The sequence below is a fragment of the Mobula hypostoma genome, chromosome 16 (genome assembly GCF_963921235.1).
Source record: "Mobula hypostoma chromosome 16, sMobHyp1.1, whole genome shotgun sequence".
Lineage (NCBI taxonomy): Eukaryota > Metazoa > Chordata > Chondrichthyes > Myliobatiformes > Myliobatidae > Mobula > Mobula hypostoma.
In genome coordinates this window covers 19,363,155-19,385,188 of record NC_086112.1, presented here as the reverse complement: position 1 = coordinate 19,385,188, position 22,034 = coordinate 19,363,155, and the positions used below count along the sequence as shown (strand labels likewise).

At 37.1% G+C, this 22,034-nt stretch overlaps 1 protein-coding gene across 9 annotated transcripts in view; it reads right to left on the bottom strand.

The window, feature by feature from the left end:
- ppip5k2 (diphosphoinositol pentakisphosphate kinase 2) overlaps positions 1-22,034 on the bottom strand; it is a 116,408-nt gene that overhangs the window by 2,948 nt on the left and 91,426 nt on the right. For 5 of the 9 annotated variants that reach the window (XM_063068610.1, XM_063068611.1, XM_063068613.1 and 2 more), the window contains 5 exons: positions 19,455-19,524; positions 18,236-18,355; positions 17,353-17,415; positions 3,350-3,490; positions 736-846 (listed from right to left, as the gene is read on the bottom strand). In XM_063068610.1, the coding sequence (XP_062924680.1) occupies positions 736-846; positions 3,350-3,490; positions 17,353-17,415; positions 18,236-18,355; positions 19,455-19,524 (505 nt within the window). The remainder of the gene's footprint in view (positions 1-735; positions 847-3,349; positions 3,491-17,352; positions 17,416-18,235; positions 18,356-19,454; positions 19,525-22,034) is intronic. The other 4 variants (XM_063068612.1, XM_063068617.1, XM_063068616.1 and 1 more) reach the window with 2 other exon arrangements.

Sequence of the window (22,034 nt, the reverse complement as noted above, 5' to 3'; positions counted from 1 at the left end):
TTCCACAGATTCAGCACCCTCTGGCTGAGAAATTCCTCCTCATGTCTGTTCTAAAGGTATGTCCAATTATGTGAACAGTATATTAGTGTTTGCAATTAATCATTCTTTACAATCATATACAGACCCTAAAATTTTCTCCTTTGTTTACAGTTCAATCAGATCTAGTTTCCTGGTCCCCATGACACTGCATGACTGATAAATACAGTAGTACTTCTAACAATAAAACTATACTGATTATTAATGATTCAATCTACATTAAGACCAACAGTAAAGGATTAAAAATCTGTCAAGATATGAATATGAATACTGAGAACATCTACCATAAACGCTGCCTGGGCAGGGCGAAAAGCATTATCAAGGATGCATCTCACCCTAACCATGGACTTTTTACTCTCCTCCCATCCAGTAGGCACTACAGGAGCCTCCGCTCCCACACCAGCAGGCACAGGAAGAACTTCTTCCCTGAGGCTGTGACCCTGCTGAATCTCACATCACAGCGCTAAGCAGTATTGCACCCATATTGGACTGTCTCAGTACTTTTATATTTGTGTGCTGTAGCACTTACTTTTTATTTGCAGTTATTTTGTAAATAATACTATTCTTTTGCTCTTCTGGTCAGATGCTAATTGCATTTCATTAGCTTTGTATCTGTACTCGGCACAATGACAATACAGTTGAATCTAATCTAATAATACATAGTGTACATTTATATATTTAGGATTATAGTTTACTCACAGAAAGCAGATTTATTACTTTCTTGATCTGGCAACTGAGGTGCTGGAAGTATCTTTCTAGGAGTATATGTATTTAAAATCCTTCTCCCCAAAGTTAAGATAGTTGAAGAAGCTAGAATCAAAAGATAAAAATAATACTAGTGTAACAATCACTATTCTGCAAGATTCAAGAATGTTCAAGCTACCACGATAACTCAACAGAATCTTTAACATATATTACAAATCATTAAACTGACATAGGGGAAATTAAAATTGTAAGTGCATTGGATAAGCATTCAGCAAAACATAATGTCAGCAATGGCAGGCACAAATCAAACTTAATTCAGAGTGTATGCCTACAGGGAGCTATAATCTGGCAATTTGGTAAAACTAGTGGTGCACACATTTTGGAAGTTAATTCTGGTCAGTGCTTCTAATTTTGGTTATTTCTTTAAATGATCTGGAATTAATTAAACCTTAACATAGACAGAACAGAAAGGCACAGGACCAACTCTTCACAGTAGGCTCTTTAACCTATTCTACTCTTAGATCAATCTAACCCTTCCTTCCCACATAGCCCTCCATTTTTCTTTCATCCAAGTGCCTAAGAGTCTTTGATATGTCCCTAATGTATCAGCCTCTACCATCACCAGTTTGTTACAAGCGTCTACAACTCTCTGTGTGAGAAACTCAACTCTGACTTCCCCTATACTTCTCGCCAAACACCTTAAGGTTATGCCCCACATATTAATAATATGATATAATCTGGTCCACTGAGTTCATGGCAGCTCTACAGCAATCTCATTTTGCATATTTCTTGTAGCCTACTTTCTCTAATCTCCTGACAAGTATCCAATCAATTTAGCAAACCACACATTTTATGATGCGGATGGAAACTGGATCACTTGGTGAAAAACTATATTGTCACAGTGAGAACATGCTAAGGAGGAGGAGAAGATGGCGATGTGATTCAGCATGCGCGGCCTCTCCGGTGATGATATCTGTTATCTGTCAAGTAGGATGCCGTGTACAATTCTGACTTGATGGAGGCAGACATGAGAGCACAGAGGAACATCTAGTGAAACTTCTGAAATGCCTGTTTCGCTGCCACCACTACTGTGTGATCCGAAATCTCCGGAGGGGAAGGCCCTGAATCCTCGGCTTTGCTTGTTGCTCAAAAGCTGCAGCGGAGTCGAAGCGCTTGGCAGAGATGGTGCTCGGTGTCGGAGGGCTGGTCAGAGGCTCTAAGTTTTCGGACGGACTCAGAGTCGGACTGTGGTCAGGTGCTTCCAGGATGCTGCATCGGCAAGTTTGCGGTGCTGGAAGCTCACGGCAGGGAGAGTTTCTCCCTTCAACGGTCTGCGTGAGATGTTGGGGCTATCAGGACTTCGAGACTTTTTTTAACCGTGCCTATAGTCTGCTCTTATCAAATCACGGTATTGCTTTGTACTGTTGTAACTATATGTTATAATTATGTGGGTTTTGGCAGTTTTAGGCTTGGTCTGTCTTATGTTTCTGTGATATCATACTGGAGGAACATTGTATCATTTTTTAATGCACGCATTTCTAAATGACTGAGTGTCCTCATAATCTAATCTAGCTCCACACAGATGGCATCCAGCACCTGAGGAAAGGATGGTTGTTGGAACTGTGAGGTAAAGTACCACCTTGCTGTACCTTTGCGATGTTAGCAAGTGCCTTAAGTTTTCCACAGCAAAACACTTCAAAAGTAGGAACAGAAATTAACAACTATTTTTTGGTCGACTGTCAAAAAGGCTTCGGTTCAAACGTAGGTAAAATGGTTCTATTGTAGATAATTATAGTGGTTGGCATGATGACCTGGAGGGATAGTTTCTGGTTTGTATGAATCTACATCTGACCCATAATAGCTAAAGAATCTAAGGCCCTTAGTATAAGATCTGTCATCAAATTTAAGGCTTTTATACAGCAAGTCCTTCACATGTAAATTGGATGAATGTTTTAGGGAAGTCCTTCAGACAGCCTGGAATCTCGATCTTTCTGTTGCTTGTTACTTTAATTCTTCAGCCCACTCATACCTTGACCTCTGTCAATTTGTTTTTTTCAGTTGTTCCAATGCAAGCTCAACGAATTGTGCTGCATTTTCCAACTTGACACATCACAGCACCAGGTTTTAATGATAAATTCAGTGTGTTCACCAGCCTTTTCAGTTGATGTAAAATAACCTGTTCTGATGAAAGACCATCAACCAGTTCTGATATGGTGCCTGAACTGCTGAGCGTTTCCACCATTAATTTTTGTCCTTCCTCAACTTCTGATAGTTTTTATTTGACCAAGTATATGTTAATATTTACTGCTTATAATGTACCAATAAATCTGATCACATAACTACACTCATCAGAAACAACCTCCTTTCCAGAAATCAAGATAGCTAATTATGTGTGCAAACATGGTAGAATGGAGGGAGATTTGTTGTTCAATTTTATGGTAAATCAGAGTCATAAATCTAGGTCACTGAATCCTGACAGGGAATATGAACAAATTAAGGGAAATGATGATGATGGTGACGATGGTGAGGTTCCCATTCTTCAGCTTTATTTAATTATTTAGGATATACCTCAGATTTACAAAACCAAAGAAGATATTTGTAAACTCACCCGAGGCTGAAGCAGGTAATTCACAAGAGCCATAAGTTTCAGGAATTGATGTAAGAAATTCATCCACTTGCTTGAGAGATAGCGAATTATGAAGAGTTTCAAGGGGGCAAATGGAAGGCACCATGGAATAAAGCTCAAATCCTGTAATGGAACATTTCAGACTAAGAAATGTAGAAATACAGATTCTTGGATGTAATGTGCTGTAAACATACATGCAGAGGGCTACGTTAAAGACTTAAGGTATAATGGGAATGTGTGATTATTACATTCTATATATTTATAGAGATTCTAAAGTTCCCATCAAGGACCAAGACATCATGAACAGCCATTAGTTCTTTTTTGCTGCAAGTAATTGATTTCTCTTGCTGACTTGACACCAATTGAAACAAGAGGCATGATAAGGTCTCCACACAATAACTTCATGACAATGCTGTTCTCTACAAGTATTTCACTTATTTACTAGTGTACACTAATACATAACATAATTATAAATTTATAAATGATTTTTGACTTGATTGAAAAATACTGAAGATGATGCCAGTTACCTAAAACTCTCATTAACTCTCCAAGATAAAATATAACCCAGCGGGAAATCCTTCCTGTATTAGCTCTGTTTATTCTTGAAATATTAAAAGTGAACAACTTTGGTCATTCACAAAAAGCTAACAGATGGTGTTTATTCATACTCACCAACATTTGAAATGAGTGATGACTGTTACATTATCTAAGATACAAGTTTTACAATCTATTACAGAGTAATAAACTAAGCCCGAAAACATTGCCAATAATGAATTAGATGGCCTGATACCAAATACAAAATTATGCATCTTTCATAACAGAAATTACTTAAATACATTGGGATGAATTGTGCAATAAGTAATCTATAAGAACTAAATAAAACTGAATATCAAGTTAGGCAAACAAATACAAATAAACGGCTTCACATGCTGCTAAAATGGAGCAAGTTCTAATGGGAAAGTCACTCAAGTTATCCAAGTTGGAGAGGATGATATTAATTTCAACTAAACATTTGAGAATGTTCAGTTCCCATGACAGTTTTTTTTCCCCCCATTCCCTTGCTGGCAAATGTCTGAACTGATCAAACTACTTGAACACAGGTGTGGTATTTAACATTGAAATGAACTTCAGATCACATAAATCCAGCAACACTGAGACCATTCTAGCTCTTGACATTTCTCCTACTCCAGTTCATTTGTTACTGAAATCTCTTTGATACCTCTAGATAAAATTAATGCAGTACACAATTGCCTCCAGTTTAATTGCAAGACATACACCTTTTCAGTTTAAGGCTCCTTCCTGGGTCAAAATCTTCACAATCCTCTGCCTAACAGGATTGTGGAAGCAGCTTCACTGCACAGACTATCTGCTACTCATAAAAATACCAATACATTTGCAGGGTATGAGTTAATGAAGTTAAGGAAGGTCATCACAAATATAATTCATTTTTTCTCCTCACATATTTGGATTATAAGCTTTTCAGTGCTTTTAATTTTCTTTCCAAAGAAGAGATATTTTAGATTGAATTGCACACAAAGATAGTTACAGAACAGCCAAATAATGAAATGAACTTCTTATAAAATGTAAATGTTCTTGAAATAAACATGGAACCAGTAGTGCCAGTGATGGCAGAATACTATCAAAGTAACATAGGATTGATTTAAGGTGTGATAGCTCAGCCCTGGATGGTCCCAAGCTGAGTTGCAAAAGGAGAAGAGTTGGACGTGAGGCCAACAACCCCATGCTGTAAAATCCCAATGCTACAGAGATGCCAACCGAAGCTCCAAAGATCTCATCCCTGGAAGATGAAGAACCTTTGGAGATGGGCTACACTTGGGGACAACTTGAAAGACTAGCCCAAGACAGGTGAGCTGCTGTCAGTTGGCCAATGACCCAGTAGGCGTGATGGATTTATTAAGTAGGTAAGATATGACACACAATAAGTGTAGTAAGTTTAGGAGGAAGAGATTATTTTAAAGCATACACCAAAAGGCATTTTTTTAAATTCACTTTTAACCTCTTATGGACTGACTGATGACTCTCAGTAAATCAGCAATTCATATATTATTAGTTCATATTAAGACCGCAGTAGAACTGGAATGACAACAATGGCAAAGGTGCAAGTTGGTTATAATCGACTGAGGAACATTACAAAATAGGAAATATTTAAGACCATAATACATAGGAGCAGATTTAAACCACTTGACTCATCAAGTCTGCTCTGCCATTTTATCATGGCTGACTTATTTCAACCCATTTTTCTGCCTTCTCTCATAACCTTTGACACTCTTACTAATCAAGAACCCATCAACTTCAGCTTTAAATTTATCCAATGACTTGACCTCCAAAGCCACCTGTGGCAATGAATTTCACAGATTCACCACCCTCTGGCTAAAAAAAATTCTACCTCATCTCTGTTCCAAAGGTAACACACATAAAAGTTGCTGGTGAACGCAGCAGGCCAGGCAGCATCTCTAGGAAGAGGTGCAGTCGACGTTTCGGGCCGAGACCCTTCGTCAGGACTTACGAAGGATCTCGGACTGAAACGTCGACTGTACCTCTTCCTAGAGATGCTGCCTGGCCTGCTGCGTCCACCATCAACTTTTATGTGTGTTGCTTGAAATTCCAGCATCTGCAGATTTCCTCGTGTTTCTGTTCCAAAGGTACTTCCTTCTATTCAGAGGCTGAATTCAGAGGAATTCAGAATAGAATTCCTTCTATTCTGGTCCTAGACTGCCCACTATGGGAAGCATCCTCTCCTCATCCACTCTACCTAGGGCTTTCAATATTTGATGGGTTTATTTGAGATCCTCCTTCATTCTTTAAAGAATGTATACACAAAGTAAAGCAATCAGACATTGTTGCTTGACAGAAAAAATAAAGAAGGGTCAACCATACTTTGCAAAGGATAATCAAATTCAAAGAGAAGATATATAAATCTTCCATAAAGAAATACAAGCTACTGGATAAGGAACAGTTCAGAATTCTACAACGAGTGGCAGAGAAGTGATAAAGGGAAGAAAGCTTGCAGCAAACATAAAACTGACTGTAAAAACTTCTAAAGGAGGAAAAAAGGTAAATGTAGATCTCTGACCAGATATAGGGGAAATTATAATTTGGAACAAAAAAATGATAGAGCAATTAACATTACAATCCGGCTTAGTCTTCACAGTGGGCACAAAAAGGTTCCCAAATAAATTAGTGAATTAAGTGTCTCTAGGAGGAGGAATGGAAGGAAATCAGTATTAAGGAAATCAATGGGTTAAAGGCCGTCAAGTCACTTGCTAACCTATATCGCAGTGTACTAAAGAAAGGGCTCTAGAAATTGTCGATGGACTCATCATCTTTCCTTATTTATTTATTTGTTTATTTATTTATTTATTTAACACACTTTACATCTTCCTACAGACATAACTATTTGAGACAACAAGAAACAAAGAATTACAGACCAGCAAGTCTGATGTAAGTAGTAACAAAATGAGTGAAATTGAAAATAAAAAAAAATAAAAATCACAGAAAACTTGAAAAGCATGAATGAGATTGGTCGAAGTCAGCATGGGTTTACACACGGGAAATTAATTCACTGACATGTTTTGGGCACTGAGAATCAGTGGACATACCATTTGGAAATCTGGATTTCAGAAGTGCTGCATAAGAAGTCAGTTTGCACAATTAAAATTTATACACAAGAGTGGGTTATATACTTGCATGGATTGAGAATCAACTGACAGGTAACAGTGTGCTGGAATAAATGTAATTTGTTTCCCATGTGGTGGCTGAGAGTAGCTAGCTGAGTATCAGCAGGATCAGTGGTTGACTCCAACCATTAGAAATTACATGTAACGTCTTCAGTTTTGCATACAACGTAACAGCACAAAGCTTGGTGGGAAGAAGGTCAGCTATGAGGAGGATACAGAAAGGCTTAGAAAAGTTGGAGGAGTGAACAAACGCGTGGCAACTGTGGAGTTATCCATTTTGTTTCTAAAAACATAAAGGGATGATGATCAGAATAGTGACTGACTGAGATGCAGCAAAACATGGGTGAGCAAAACAAGTTTTGTTAGTTCAGGTGCAATTACTGATTCAAACGGTATGTTGTCCTCTTTTGTATGAGGGTTTGAACACTGGAGAAAGGATTTCCTGCTGCAGCTGTACATGCCTTTGCAGAATTTTTTTCCCCCCTGGAGTCATACGTACATGTTTGGTCTCCATATCAGAGCAAAAATGTTCTTATCATGGAGAGAATGCAAAAAGTTCTCACTAGACTGACTACTGGGATAGCAGGTCCGATGCACTGGGAACTGGGTTGTTTAGACCTCTATTCACTGGATTATACCAGATTAATTGAGGATCTCTGAAATTTATGAAATTCTAACAGGACCAGACAGTTTAGATACAAGGAGGACATTTCCTGATGCCTGAAGAATCTAGAACCAGGGATCACAGACACAGAACTTATACAACACCATAAAGAACTAAGATCTAACGATATTTCTTCACCCAATAGCTGGAAAAACCGAAGAATGTGGTATTTTAGAAGGCTGTGAAGGTAATTAAATATATTCAAGGAGATAGGTATATTACTTAATGCTAAAGGGATATGGGCAGAAGGAATAGCTAGGTAATGAAGTGAACGATCATCATGGTGACATTGAATGGTGGACCATACCCAAAGTGCAGAATGGCCATCTTTCACTGTTAGTTTCAGAAATGGTTATATTTCTATGAAGTACCTTACCTATGTCTTCACTCAGGTCAAAATTCAAATCATAACTGTTTTATTTTCACAGCTTTATATTGATAATAACAGTTGTAGCTTACTAAACAGTACTTCGAAGTTTGCAACACTTAAAAAAGAACAGCTCAACTAGAAGAAAAACATACATAGCTTTGGTCCATAGGGAATGGTTTGTTAATTGTGATTCATTAATTTACAGTAAACTAACAAGTTGATGACAACCTGCTAAACCCCAAGTTGATGCAAGTTTGCTAAAGCGCAATTCTTATTACTTGGTAACTTTTCAAATCAGAAGTCAATTGCGACTAAGCGAGAACCTGTGTGCTACAAAGCTAAGAGTGCGAATCTATCCTTGGATGCAAACTTAAATACACAAAGTAGTAAGCTTTGAATTTTATATTCTGAATTCAAAAATTCAGCCTCACTGAAAACACTAACTGCAAATGTTTACTTCACCTTTTTCACTTAATTAGATTATTTTATTAGCGTAGCTTGCCAGGGTTGAAAAATGAAGCATACTGTTAACATTTTGTTTACAGTATCCCTACCAATTCTTTTGGGAGTCTAATTCTTAGTTTTCACTTAAATGGAAATCTTAACAGAGAAGGAAAAAAAAAGGTTAGAGGCCTCCCTGGACTGCATTTTCATTTTACTGTACTGTAAGTGAAAAATCACACCCTTACTTTAATAATCCTGTAAAAGTCTAAGGCAATATTTTTCTTAAAAGTAAATATTACCATTTACAAGAAAGAATAATGGATCTCATGAGCAGCCCGTTCAATAATAATTCATCTGAAAATCAACAGCTTCTGCACAAAATGGCCCACCTAACAGGATTTACATGGGCTTCCCTACACAAGAACAGTTTACACAAGGGATCTCCCAGTGGCCACACATTTTAATTCCACGTCCCATTCCTATTCTGATATGTCTATCCGTGGCCTCCTCTACTGTAAAGATGAAGCCACATTCAGGTTGGAGGAACAACACCTTATATTCCATCTGGGTAGCCTCCAACCTGATGGCATGAACACTGACTTCTCCAACTTCCGTTAATGCCCCACCTCCCCTTTGTACCCCAACCGTTATTTATTATATATATATTTTTTCTCTCTCTCCTTTTTCTCCCTCTGTCCCTCTAACTATACTCCTTGCCCATCCTCTGGGCTTCCCCCCTCCCCCTTTCTTTCTCCCTAGGCCTCCTGTTCCATGATCCTCTCATATCCCTTTTGCCAATCAACTGTCCAGCTCTTGGCTCCAAACCTCCCCCTCCTGTCTTCTCCTATCATTTTGGATCTCCCCCTCCCCCTCCTCCTCCCACTTTCAAATCTCTTACCAACTCTTCTTTCAGTTAATCCAGACGAAGGGTCTCGGCCCGAAACGTGGACTGTACCTCTTCCTAGAGGTGCTGCCTGGCCTGCTGCGTTCACCAGCAACTTTTATGTGTGTTACAAGAACAGATTTCCTCTGCAGAATTTAGCATGTTCTGCTCAGCAACCTCAACTCCATTCAACAGAACTGCTTGGTTTTGTACAGGCCACTTCTCAGGCTGGTAAATGTGCCTGGTTTTCAGTGCCAGTTTAAATGTGGCAGAAGCTCAGCTGTCCACATTCTAATGAATCCCAGGAGAAAGATGATTTTTTTTGGTGATAGTTTTAATTACATTGGATTCCGGTTCATTGGTTAATTGCGGCAACCACTTATGTGGGACAACTAATAATCAAGAAAATTGACAGGATTCTCTGAGTTTATTTGGAACACTGTGTGGTTTAACTGAGACAGGAGATTGTTGCTGAACGGTTTCTAACTGGCATCAAACATGTGCACTTGGGTGGCCGTTAGGCAGTATACCGTGCTTAGAGCAAATTTTTAAAATAGTGTCAGCTGCATGTGTTTGTCTTCAAAGAGCTGTGATTTTTGTCACTGATAGTTGGCAAATAAGCAGAAAGACAATTCAGAACCGTCTTACTCACGGCGGTTTCAAGTATTCAGGCTCAGAGAAGCCAGAAACAGCTGCGAGTGAAAATAAAACAATTTCACTGCGTCAACAAGTTAGGATCTATGAATAATTTAAAGATATCTACAATCATCTTGTCACAATGAGAATTAAGACTTGGAGAATGCAATCACTGATAGCATTGTATGAAGGTAGTCCATTATCTACAGTAGGTGTCTGCGTTGACTTTCTTCATTATGTACACTGGACAAATTCCCCTGTTAGGAACTAATACAAGTTTTATAACATTATAAAGGTATTGATAGTGTCCTAATCTGTATTTCATTGAAATACATAATTTGTTATACAGTTGTCTTTTTTAAAAATATCTTTTTAACTATTTCTATGAAACCATGGCTAATTGGGCCAAAATGTACTGGTCCCAGTTAAATGGAATCCACTACATTTGAATTTAATTTTCATGTGTTAAGTCAGCTCTACAAATTTCTACATGTAATTTATTTCAAAATTCCCATGCTACAGAATGTGAATGTCAAAGATATTCAATATTATAGTGAGTCTGTCAGGGGATGGAGGGGGGATAGGATGGAGATGGATGGATGCAATATTAGTAAGGGTAATAGACAAGGCTCAGTAGAATTCAAAGTGGTTCTGCGAGTCCAGGGTTTTGCCAATGCTGAGACAATTCCTCTGCTGGACTGGGCTTTGTACTAGGCGCCCAGAAGTAAACTGTACCAGGGGCTTTTTGGACCAAGCAGTGTGACAACTAGCCAAGTGGAAAGTAACTTTGGGACATAATCCTGAACTATGTTAATAGATCATGGGAAAGGCCTTCCCAACACTGAGCACATCTGCAGAAGCAGTATCACAGGAAAGCTGCATCCATCATCACGGGCCCCCACCAACCAGGATATGCTCTCTCCTCGCTGCTGCCATCAGGAAGGTGGTACAGGAGCCTTAGGACTTACATCACCAGGTTCAGGTACAGTTATTACACCTCAACACTCAGGCTCTTGAACCAAAGGGGATAACTTCATTCAATTTCACTTGCCCCATCATTGAAATGCTCCCACAACCTATGGACTCACTTTAAGAGACTCTTCATCTAATGTTCTTAACATTTATTGTGTATTGAATTATTATTCTTTCTTTCAGTATTTGCACAGATTCTAGTATTTTGCACATTGGTTGAACCCTCAGATCTGTGCAGTCCTTCATTCATTTTATTATGGTTATTATTCTACTATGGATTTATTGAGTATGCCTGCAAAAAAAATGAATCACAGGGTTGTATATGGTGACATATATGTACTTAGATAATAAATTTACTTTGAACTTTAAGATATGCTAACATTTATATTTAACTAGAACACTGAACTAAGTAATGTCATATGAGCATTTCATATGAACTGTTCAAACATATGCATATTTACTTCAAAGCATTACAAGTGTTTAAATAAAAATATTAAAGTTCAATCTAACAACCTGTTAAATGTTAATAATCTTATAGCAAAATTAAATTGAGAAATTATGAATCATTATTAGTCACAAATTTGCCTAAGATGCTGCATCTTGAGAAGATATTGCCACAAATATTACATTTGAACATCCAACTATTCTTTAAAAACAATTGCTAGGATGATGGGGTCATGGAGGATAGGGCGGGGATATTAAAGATGTGAACAAAAAAGGTAAAAAGGGTCAATGTCACAAGCATGAAATGCATGAATCAGTAATTAATAGAATTTCCAGATCTCAAATGTTTAAATGAATCAGTAGAGGAACTTTAAACATAAATGTAAAATTATTCAGACAACCTGTGTCTAAATATGCAAAAATACATTTAATTATAAAAATGGTCAAGTGTGAATTATGTGCAATAATTCCAAGAAAGCCTGGAATTTAGCACATTGCTACCTCTGTAACTGAATGACACTCAATAGAGGATAGAAAAAAGTACTAAAAGTATTGGATGTTTGGATACAAAGGGTTTCATTTATCAGTATCACTGGATATATGAGGGGTGATTGATAAGTCTGTGGCCTAAGGTAGAAGGAGTCGATTTTAGAAAACCTAGCACATTTATTTTTCAACATAGTCCCCTCTTACATTTACACACTTAGTCCAGTGGTCATGGAACATACGGATCTTGGACCTCCAGGAAGTGTCCACAGATGGGTGATTGTTAAGTTCTTGGCCCAGAGATAAGTTATACAACTCTCATTACATGCACATGCAGGTCAACTTTTTGAGTGATTATGCAGAAAGTTTGAAGTTAATAACTCATCTCCTTCTACCTTAGGCCACGAACTTATCAATCACCCCTGATGAGTTACTAACTTCAAACTTTCTGCATAATCACTCAAAGAGTTGAACTGCATGTGCATGTAACGAGAGCTGTACAACTCAACCTCTTTTACCTTAGGCCATGAACTTATCAATCACCCCTGCTGTGGACACTTTCTGGAGGTCCAAGATCCGTATGCTCCACGACCGCTGGACTAACTGTGTAAACGTAGGAGGGGACTATATTGAAAAATAAATGTGCTAGGTTTTCTAATTGACTCCTTCTACCTTAGGCCACAAACCTATCAATCACCCCTCGTATGACAGGAAAAAAAAGACAAAATTGCATTTCACAAACTCATAGCATCCTAAATAACTAGTATGAGACAATAATATGCCTAAGTTATTTATAGTCACAGTGCAAGAAATACAACAGACAAGGTTCCAAAAAATGATCAGAATATCTTGGAGATGTTGGTTGATGGATAACTTTGGCTGGGACACGAGGGACAGCTCCACTGGTCTTCCTTGAAATTGTGGAATTAGATCATTTATGACATCTAAAACAGTGGCACATTCCCTGATATTATATACTCAAGTCTCCATATCAAAAATTTGATCCATGGCCTTCTGACAATGAGGCAGAATGCAAAAGAGCCAAGATTTCAGTGTTTCAAGTCACACTTTTTAATGCATATTGAAGTACATAAGTATTCAGAATACACCTGATGTCTGACCTTAAGTCTTTAAGAAATTTAATAATGCTATTAATTTACAAAACAATGAATGGTCAATCTAGAACTGGTCTGTAACTTACTGATTTTGGGTTTCACCGTCAGAATTCATGAGACGAAGAATGAAAATTTAAATACAGAATATCCAGAAGAGCAATAATGGAAGGTTAATTCTTCTTATTGTGGAAGTGAGACAAAAAGAGGAAAATTAATTTAACATGACTGAACGCAATCTTCTTCTTAATATGAAATTTCTGTTTGAATTGAATTTTGTGGATTTCCTAACATACAAAGCCTATTAATATATCATGTTTAACCGAGTAAAACCTTCAAAGGCAGAAAAAAATATAATCAAATATGTCAATGAGCTACATAAGGTGACAGAAGATCAAAAGCTTGTACTTTTGAGGTAGGTTTTATGGATTATTTTAAAGGAGCAAAAAGTAGATGCAGAGGAGTTTTCCAGAGATAGAGTCATACCAAGTAGATCATAGCTGCTGATGAAAGAGAGATTAAAATAAGTGACATTAGAGGCAGGATACCTTTGATGAGTGTGGGGTTGGACGATATCATAGTTAACGAGAGGAGACCACGACAAATTTGAAAAATCTGTTCCGAGTTTAAAACGTTTAAAATATATTCTAGATTAAGAAATGCACAAGTAACTAGACAATTTAGGACATGAGGTCATCTAAACTCTGATGCTCAGTTTTAAAAGACAGGTATTAATTAATACAGATTAGGATGTTAACAGCAGATGAATTGGCAGGAGTCAGGTGTCATCACAACACAGGTAGTGGAAAAAGGCAGTCTGTAATAGTGTATACATGTTGTCAGAAGCTCATCTTAGAGTTAAGTATGACACTAGATTATGAGCTGTGTAAAACATAGAAACACAGAAAACCTACAGCACAATACAGGACCATCGGCCCACAAAGCTGTGCCGAACATGTCCTTACCTTAGAAATTATCTTGGGTTACCCATAGCCCTCTATTTTTCTAAGCTCCGTGTACCTATCCAGAAGTCTCATAAAAGACCCTATCGTCTCCGCCTCCACCACCCTTGCTGGCAGCCCATTCCACAAACTCATCACTCTCTGTGTAAAAAAACTCATCCCTGACATCTCCTCTGTACTTACTTCCAAGCACTTTAAACAGTGCCCTCTCGTGTTAGCCATTTCAGCCCTGGGAAAAAGCCTCTGATTATCCACACGATCAATGCCTCTCATCAACTTATAAACCTCTACCAGGTCACCTCTTGTCCTCCGTCGCTCCAAGAGAAAAGGCCGAGTTCACTCAACCTGTTATAAGGCATGCCCCCCAATCTATGCAACATCCTTGTAATCTCCTCTGCACCCTTTCTATGGTTTCCACATCCTTCCTGTAGTGAGGTGACCAGAACTGAGCACAGTACTCCAAGTGGGGTCTGACCAGGGTCCTATATAGCTGTAACATTACCTCTCGGCTCCTAAACTCAATCCCACAATTAATGAAGGCTGATGCACCATATGCCTTCTTAACCTAAGGGTCAACCTGCGCAGCGGCTTTGAGTGTCCTATGGACTCGGACCCCAAGATCCCTCTGATCCTCCACACTGCCAAGAGTCTTACCATTAATATTATATACTGCCATATTTTACCTAACAAAATGAACCACCTCACACTTAACTGGGTTGAACTCCATCTGTCACTTTTCAGCCCAGTTTTGCATCCTATCAATGTCCTGCTATAACCACTGACAACCCTTCACACTATCCACAACACCCCCAACCTTTGTGCCACCAGCAAATTTACATAACCATCTCTCTACTCCCTCATCTAGGTCATTTATAAAAATCACGAAGAGTAGGGGGTCCCAGGACAGTTCCCTGAGGCACACCACTGGTCACCGACCTCCACGTAGAATATGACACGTCTACAACCACTCTTTGCCTTCTGTGGGCAAGCCAACTCTGGATCCACAAAGCAATGTCCCCTTGGATCCTATGCCTCCTTACTTTCTCAATAAGCCTTGCATGAGGTACCTTATCAAATGCTTTGCAAATCCATATACACTACATCTACTGCTCTACCTCCATCAATGTGTTTAGTCACATCCTCAAAAAATTCAATCAGGCTCGTAAGGCACGACCTGCCTTTGACAAAGCCATGCTGACTATTCCCTATAACTGTATTCCCAAAGCAGTTGTAGGAAACAGAAATAAAACTGGAGATTAGAAAACTGTGTTGATGAAAGAGACTGTAGATGTGTCCTCAGATATGCCTATATATAAACGAAGGAAATTATTCACTTATATAGTAATGGATATTTAGTATGGAATGTAATGATTTAGAAACTTTGTGTGGTGATTCAAAAATTACTGAAGATCAAGGGCAGGCAAGTTAAAGAGAGATGAGTTATGATATACAAGGAGAACAATATTGTTTTTGAATAGCACTGGGTGCAGCATGTTGATGAACATAAGAGCTAAAGGTAGATCCTTGGTATCAACATGGGAGTGATAAGTTATTTTTATAGGTGATTTAGATAATGACAAAGACACCAAAAATAATGCGAAGAGTAGAGCAGTAGAAATTGAATTCACACTACAAAATTACAGATTGATGCAATGGCACAGACATAAAATATGTTGATGATGAAGATTTATCATATAATAGGTAAAGATACTTCAGTTTATTTTCACCTTTAAGAAAAACTGTGAAATTCTTATGTACTTTTGAAATCATAGAAAGAATGTCCTGAAAATAAGAAATGTATCTATCGCACTCCTGCCAACCAAGTAAAGGATAAAATAGTGCTGCATGAATATTGTGCCTGTTGATTCATTCAATCACTCTGTGGTCCAGAAACTCTTGAGAGATGATTCAGTTATTAAATGTGATCTACCTAGCTGTGTGAATGATGTAGTTAGTTCTAACTCCACCGCCAATTTCAAGAAGCATCTGAGGTGTCTGGAAATGTTGGTACACTTTGTCACAAAGACCTGCCTGCCTCGGACAGAGCCTGGTCCTGGAAAGTGTGTGGGTGTGATTCAGTACACAGAGCAAGGGGAAGGAGAACTGTGGCAGGTGTGAATTGTATGGGTGGGATCTGCTGTGTTTGGCATTTGTAACCTACTTGACCTCGATCCTTCATGTTTCTGATAGCAATGATACCTCCCATTGTCTCTATCTGGAGTAGCTTTACTCCTTTCCCCTGTACCACATTGAAGGATATTTGGATAGGTACATAAAGAGGAAAGGCCTGGAGGGTATGCACCAAACATGGGCAACTTGGGCCAAGCGGGAAGATGTGTGGTCAGCATGGACCAGTTGTGCCCAAGGGCCTATTGCTGTACTGTACTATTGAGTATTTGTGCATAATATCTACTTTTTCACTCAAAATAATTTTTCAAAATATTATGCAATCAAATATTTCTGAGTTTGGAGTATCAATAAAAGTGGTGGCTAAGGTAAAAATCCTAATCCAGATTTTTAAAATACAAAAAAAATTATGGTTTATATTACTGCTCCATGTTCTCTGGTAAAGCAGATTAAGAATAACTAAGAGATTAATAGATAGGTTCAAGAAACATCTGCTCAAATAAAGAAAGTAATCAAGATCTTTATGGAGGTAAAATGTCACCGCTGCTGTAATCATACATATATTAACAAACCAGTAAGCTACATGGATCAATAAGTCTTTTCTCAATCCCATCTTTCTTGTGTTCTATTGCCTACTTTGTGTAATGCTCTCAGCTGAGATATTCAATTTTAAACATCAGTGCTCATGGGGAGGCTGAAGATATAAAGCTTAGTAAAAAAATATTCTTTTATATATATGGGAAAACTATGACTGAAACTTTTCAATTTGTTTTCTTTTCAACTTTAAGGCACAATTTAAAACTGCTGTTATTAATTTATATGTGGAATAAGCAACAATGGTTACACTACTAATATACATTTATTATAAGATCACCTCTTCGTGATTTAAAATAAATCTTTTTAACCCTGACATAGTGTTAACTGCACAGAACAAGAACCACTTTCACATATAACACAGAAACAACTTGGAATGATGATGCATTTTAATGAGAAGGATAAAAGGTCAAGAGAAGAGAAAAGGAAAATAAAGTCATTCTGCAGTCCCATGGAACACATTTCCAAGATATGTGTCTAATGGGAGGTTAGGGAGGATGAATGGTAGTAAAAATTTGCATCCAAAGTTACACATAAAAAGGGATGAAGCAAAGGATAAACTTTGCTGGATAGGGGATAAAAAGCAAACATACCATTGGTTGGGTGTCGAGCAAATGAGATAGAAAACCTTTTTACAGCAGAACTGCATGTGGCGTCTAAGAAAGAGAAAAACAAGTACCTGAAATTTATAACAACTAGCAGAAGAGGGTTCCCTCCCCCAAAAAAAAGATTGTTAGGTGGCATGCAGGACAGTTCAGAGGGAAAAAGTAATTTAATGCAAGACAGTCAGCTGTTACAGATCCTTTGACTACTAGCAAGTGTAAAATGCACATTATAATTTAACATCATTCAGTGCAAGGTAACAAACTGCAAGGCTAGATTAGTTTACATATGGAGATTACTTGCTACTTCTTCATCCCTAAGCTCTTAGAAGCCCTGTCCAAAACATAACTGTGCTCCAAATACCACCGTATTAATTGATCATGCATTTACACTTTATTTATTTAATAAGCCAACAAATATGTTCATTTATGAGGAATTAATCACGTTTTACACCACTGGATTTTATAAATTAATGGCCTGTAAACTTTTAAAGGACGTTATTCAGAACTAAGCACTGCCAAGTCAAATTAGTTTTAAAACTGTTATAAATTTTATCTACCACCAGCTTTTAGATCTGATCCATTGTTAAGTGCCAATGCCAAAAAAAGTTGACAGATTGATGATTAAAATATAGTAATGTTTTAAAGCTAAAGTGTATTAATGTGAAACCTGATTTGAATGTAATATTTCTGTGTAAAACTATGCCTGAAGTGTAAATTGCCAATTGCTCTATGATACATGCTAAGAACAAGTGCTCCTCCATAGCCTCAAGTATTGGAAAGGGAGAAATAGGATTCTGCCATTCTCAACACAGAATTCTGATTTTTCTGAAAATGTGGTTATATATTTGCTTACATTGGTGCGTGCACATACCATCAAAACAGCCAGAAGATGTCAGCTTTTTACGATGCGCACGAGCATAATCCTGAAGGTTAGGTGCACTCGAGGAACCCCCCAGCACAGTAGTGCTAAACAGGCCTGCACAGTGAGACCCTAATGGGAGTTAGAGAAAACACATACAAACCAGGTGTTCTTTGTTCCAAAAAGGGAATCATGCAGCATGCCTTAGAATTATGACAAAATCAATATCTCTCATTAGTACGGTAATACATCAACTCTTGCAAATACACAAGTTCATAAGATACAAAGCAAAGACAATTATATCTTCACCAGCACATACTAAACAATTAAAATTGTTTAAACTATTAAGCAGCTCTAACATTAGCTTAATAATTTGGGCCTCTGAGGCATGATATAATTTGCTCCTTTTCACCAATGTCACCATAAATAAATAACATATGATGATGTCACGAAACAATCACATTCACTTTGTCAACGTTCTATATTTTTATGTATGATAACCTGCAAGTATCCATTAAAAAGTATGGATGTGTTTGCAAAGGTGTTGGCACTAGATTCTTGCCACATGATTGAGAGACAAAATACACAGTTAGTTAAGCAAATTTCTCAAAAAAACTTTTGTTATGTATGTCCTAAACAGGAACCCCAAGTCTTTTGTTCTTTGTACCAAGTAGTTTACACTTCCTGCACCTGAATACATGCTGGATGTTCAAATATTAATTTACCTTGTGCTACATCTTATCTTTTAACTGCACAGTCATTTAATAATATATCAGTTCCTCTTCAATAATAAATTGTTATCCAAAAGTAGAACTATTTGATACTTTTAATTACTGAATCTGTATGAGAGTAACAAAAAAACCAAGATTTAACAGCAAGTTATCAGCTACATGAAAAGCCAAGGCTTTTGGGGCATACCCATGCTTTATGCAAGTGACTTCAAAATTACTCACATGGCGGTTGAATCTTTCAAATGAGTTTTTAATTCACCAACATCTTTTATAATTCTGAAACTTTAGAAACACTTTCATTCTGCAATTATAGTGTGTATGATTTTTCTTAAATTCCACAGCAAACCACAAAAGTCATTATAAGGAATAAAATACCACTTCTTCCTTTACTGCCCACAAAGGTTAATTTAATTCTTAATTCTAATTATTTCCTTTAACAGTTTTGGAAGTAGAGATGTAATAGACTATTTCCCAGCTATCTTTGCATACACAGTACTTACCAAGTCCAGTGTATTTCTGTTCTGAATAGGACCTTCCAGTTCGTAAAAAATTACTGGACTCTGGAAGCACCTAAAAAGAAATACCGAACAGTATTTTGAGCATTTGAATAAATAAAAATTAATAACAGAAGACAATCTTATACTAAAGTCTGCTTAAGACAATTAATGTTAATAAGCTGCATGATAAATGTTAGTGGAAATGAATGAACGAAGACAATGATAGATCATGCAAAGTCCTTTAGCCTGAAATGAGTCCATTCCACCTATAATGTTCTTGCAATGGGATGAACATAGGAAATGTTGGATTAACACAGTAGTAAAATAAACACATGGGGAAAATATCAGTTTACAACAGCATAGAGATATCGCTCTATCGCTTCATCAGTTAACTGAACTGCACCACTCTCAGTAAAGACAAAACAAAAGCACATACAAGTGTGTTTGAGAGAACAGGTCTTTACTCCATGCAGTGAATATACAAGAGTTCTGTGTACGCTGCACATTCCTCATTAGTGTCTTACGTTGCAGTACCTCTTTTCATTTAAATTACGTTTTAGTTTTGGGCGCCTGCATATGAACACCTTTCATTCTTCTGACACCTACATCATTTATTACCATAAATAGGATTTATGTTGTTTGCTTTAACTAGAAGAACGTTGACTGCCAATATCTACCATGATCTATATCAATATAAGACTATTATCTGGGCAATGAGAACAGCTTTTTACAGTAGACAGATTGAGATTTTAGTTGGATGAATATGCTGTTACCTACATTGGAAGATTATACATTTGTACTTGAAGTGATAATGTTTATTTTCAAATATGGAAGTACACCCCAGATGATTACTAGTCAATTTTTTTTAAAACTGCAATATTGAAGATCAGAAATAAAATCAGAAAATACTGGAAATACCTAGCATATCAGGTAGCATAAGTGTCAAGAGAAACAGAATTAACATTTCAGGTCAAAAACCCTTCAAAGGATCTTCAACCTAAAGTCTTTCCACAGATGTTGCCTGATTTGCTGAGTAATTCCAGCATTCACTGAACACATCTTGACAAAACATTACGATATTGTGGGTTAAACTCAACTTAATTCCATTTGGCTATGGGCAATGTAAGAAGGTGCTATAATTACTTCCAACATTCATACATTAGAGATGAATTTTTGAGAAAAGTGTTTCAGAGTGACACACATGCTGGTATTAAACAACCATGATCAGAAAGGTCCTAAGTTGGATCTTTAATTTGAAATTTTAACAGCTCAGGTTAAGTTAAATCATATTCCTGCTCATAAATGTTAAGCAGAAACTTCATTGCTTCCTAACAGATTTACAGTCAATGGTGGTGCACTCTATTAAATAAGATGGCAATGATTAATAATTCAAGTCACAACCAGTGATGGAGATAACAGAATATTTGCAAAAATGGATCTGGCGTCCAACACCAAGCAACAAATTAAAAAGAGGAAAAACTTAATTTAAAATGGTATAGAAGCTAAAATTTACTGCATTGAAGATGTTTACACTGATCCTGAAACAAAAGTTTTTAAAAGCAGAGGTATAAGCAAGCAGACTATAAATTTTGATTATGAATACAAAACCTAATTATAGAGGAGCAAGTCTAAAACTGTATTAGAGATCAAAATTAATTATTCACTATACATGACAGAGGGAAGAATCTGCAACTAGTTTCCAGTTGAAGGTCTTACTTTAATAGAGGTTAATGTATATCCAATTTAAAGCAGGTTTTATACCCAAGTAAAAATATTAAAAGTGCTAAGAGGGACGCAATGGCTCCTGAGCAGCGGGACCTTTAGCAATAAGATGCCAAAAGGCAACTGTTTAAAGATCATAACTTTAAATGCAAGGTCAAATAAGTTAATTTGATTTTTTCTTATATACCCTTCCCTGAAGTGAAAAAGAAACATGAAAAGATTTCATCAGGAGTTAAATAAGTTGGATTAAAGTAATGGAAGGAACAAGATTAATAACCTCACTCACCGCTCTTTGCCTTACCACAACTTTCTTTATGTAAGTTAGATAAATATTATCAGGTTTCTCAGCTTCTTGACTTGGGAACTTCTCTCACTGAAGTGCTTTTGAACTAAGCCTAGGTTTCAGCTTAAAAAAACAATGTGTTCTATGTCTAAATCTGTACTCATCACTCAAGGAGTGTATCTGCTTTCCTACTAGAGCATTTTGCAGGGAAATTGTTTTGAAAAGACTTAGCTATTGAGCTGGCACTAACTTGGACATAAGAGTGCTCTGATTTACAAGGTAATTTTAACTTAACTCAGCACATGGTAAATGTATGGGGTTGCTTATGGTGGTTGGTTTACATAAACAATATTATTCTCCATCTCTAACTTTGTTTTCTGTTGGATTAGTGCAAAATCAGTAATATGTCTAACTCTATTAGTTCCAAATGGATGTATTGGGTAAAAATCGCTACAAAATTTAAAGTAATCTAAAGATTAATGAAATTGGTACTGCAACATTCAAATTAAGAGAATAGACCTGCAAAGAACAGCAGAAAGAAATGCAAGAGCAGCATCCATATTAAGTTCTTGAATGGA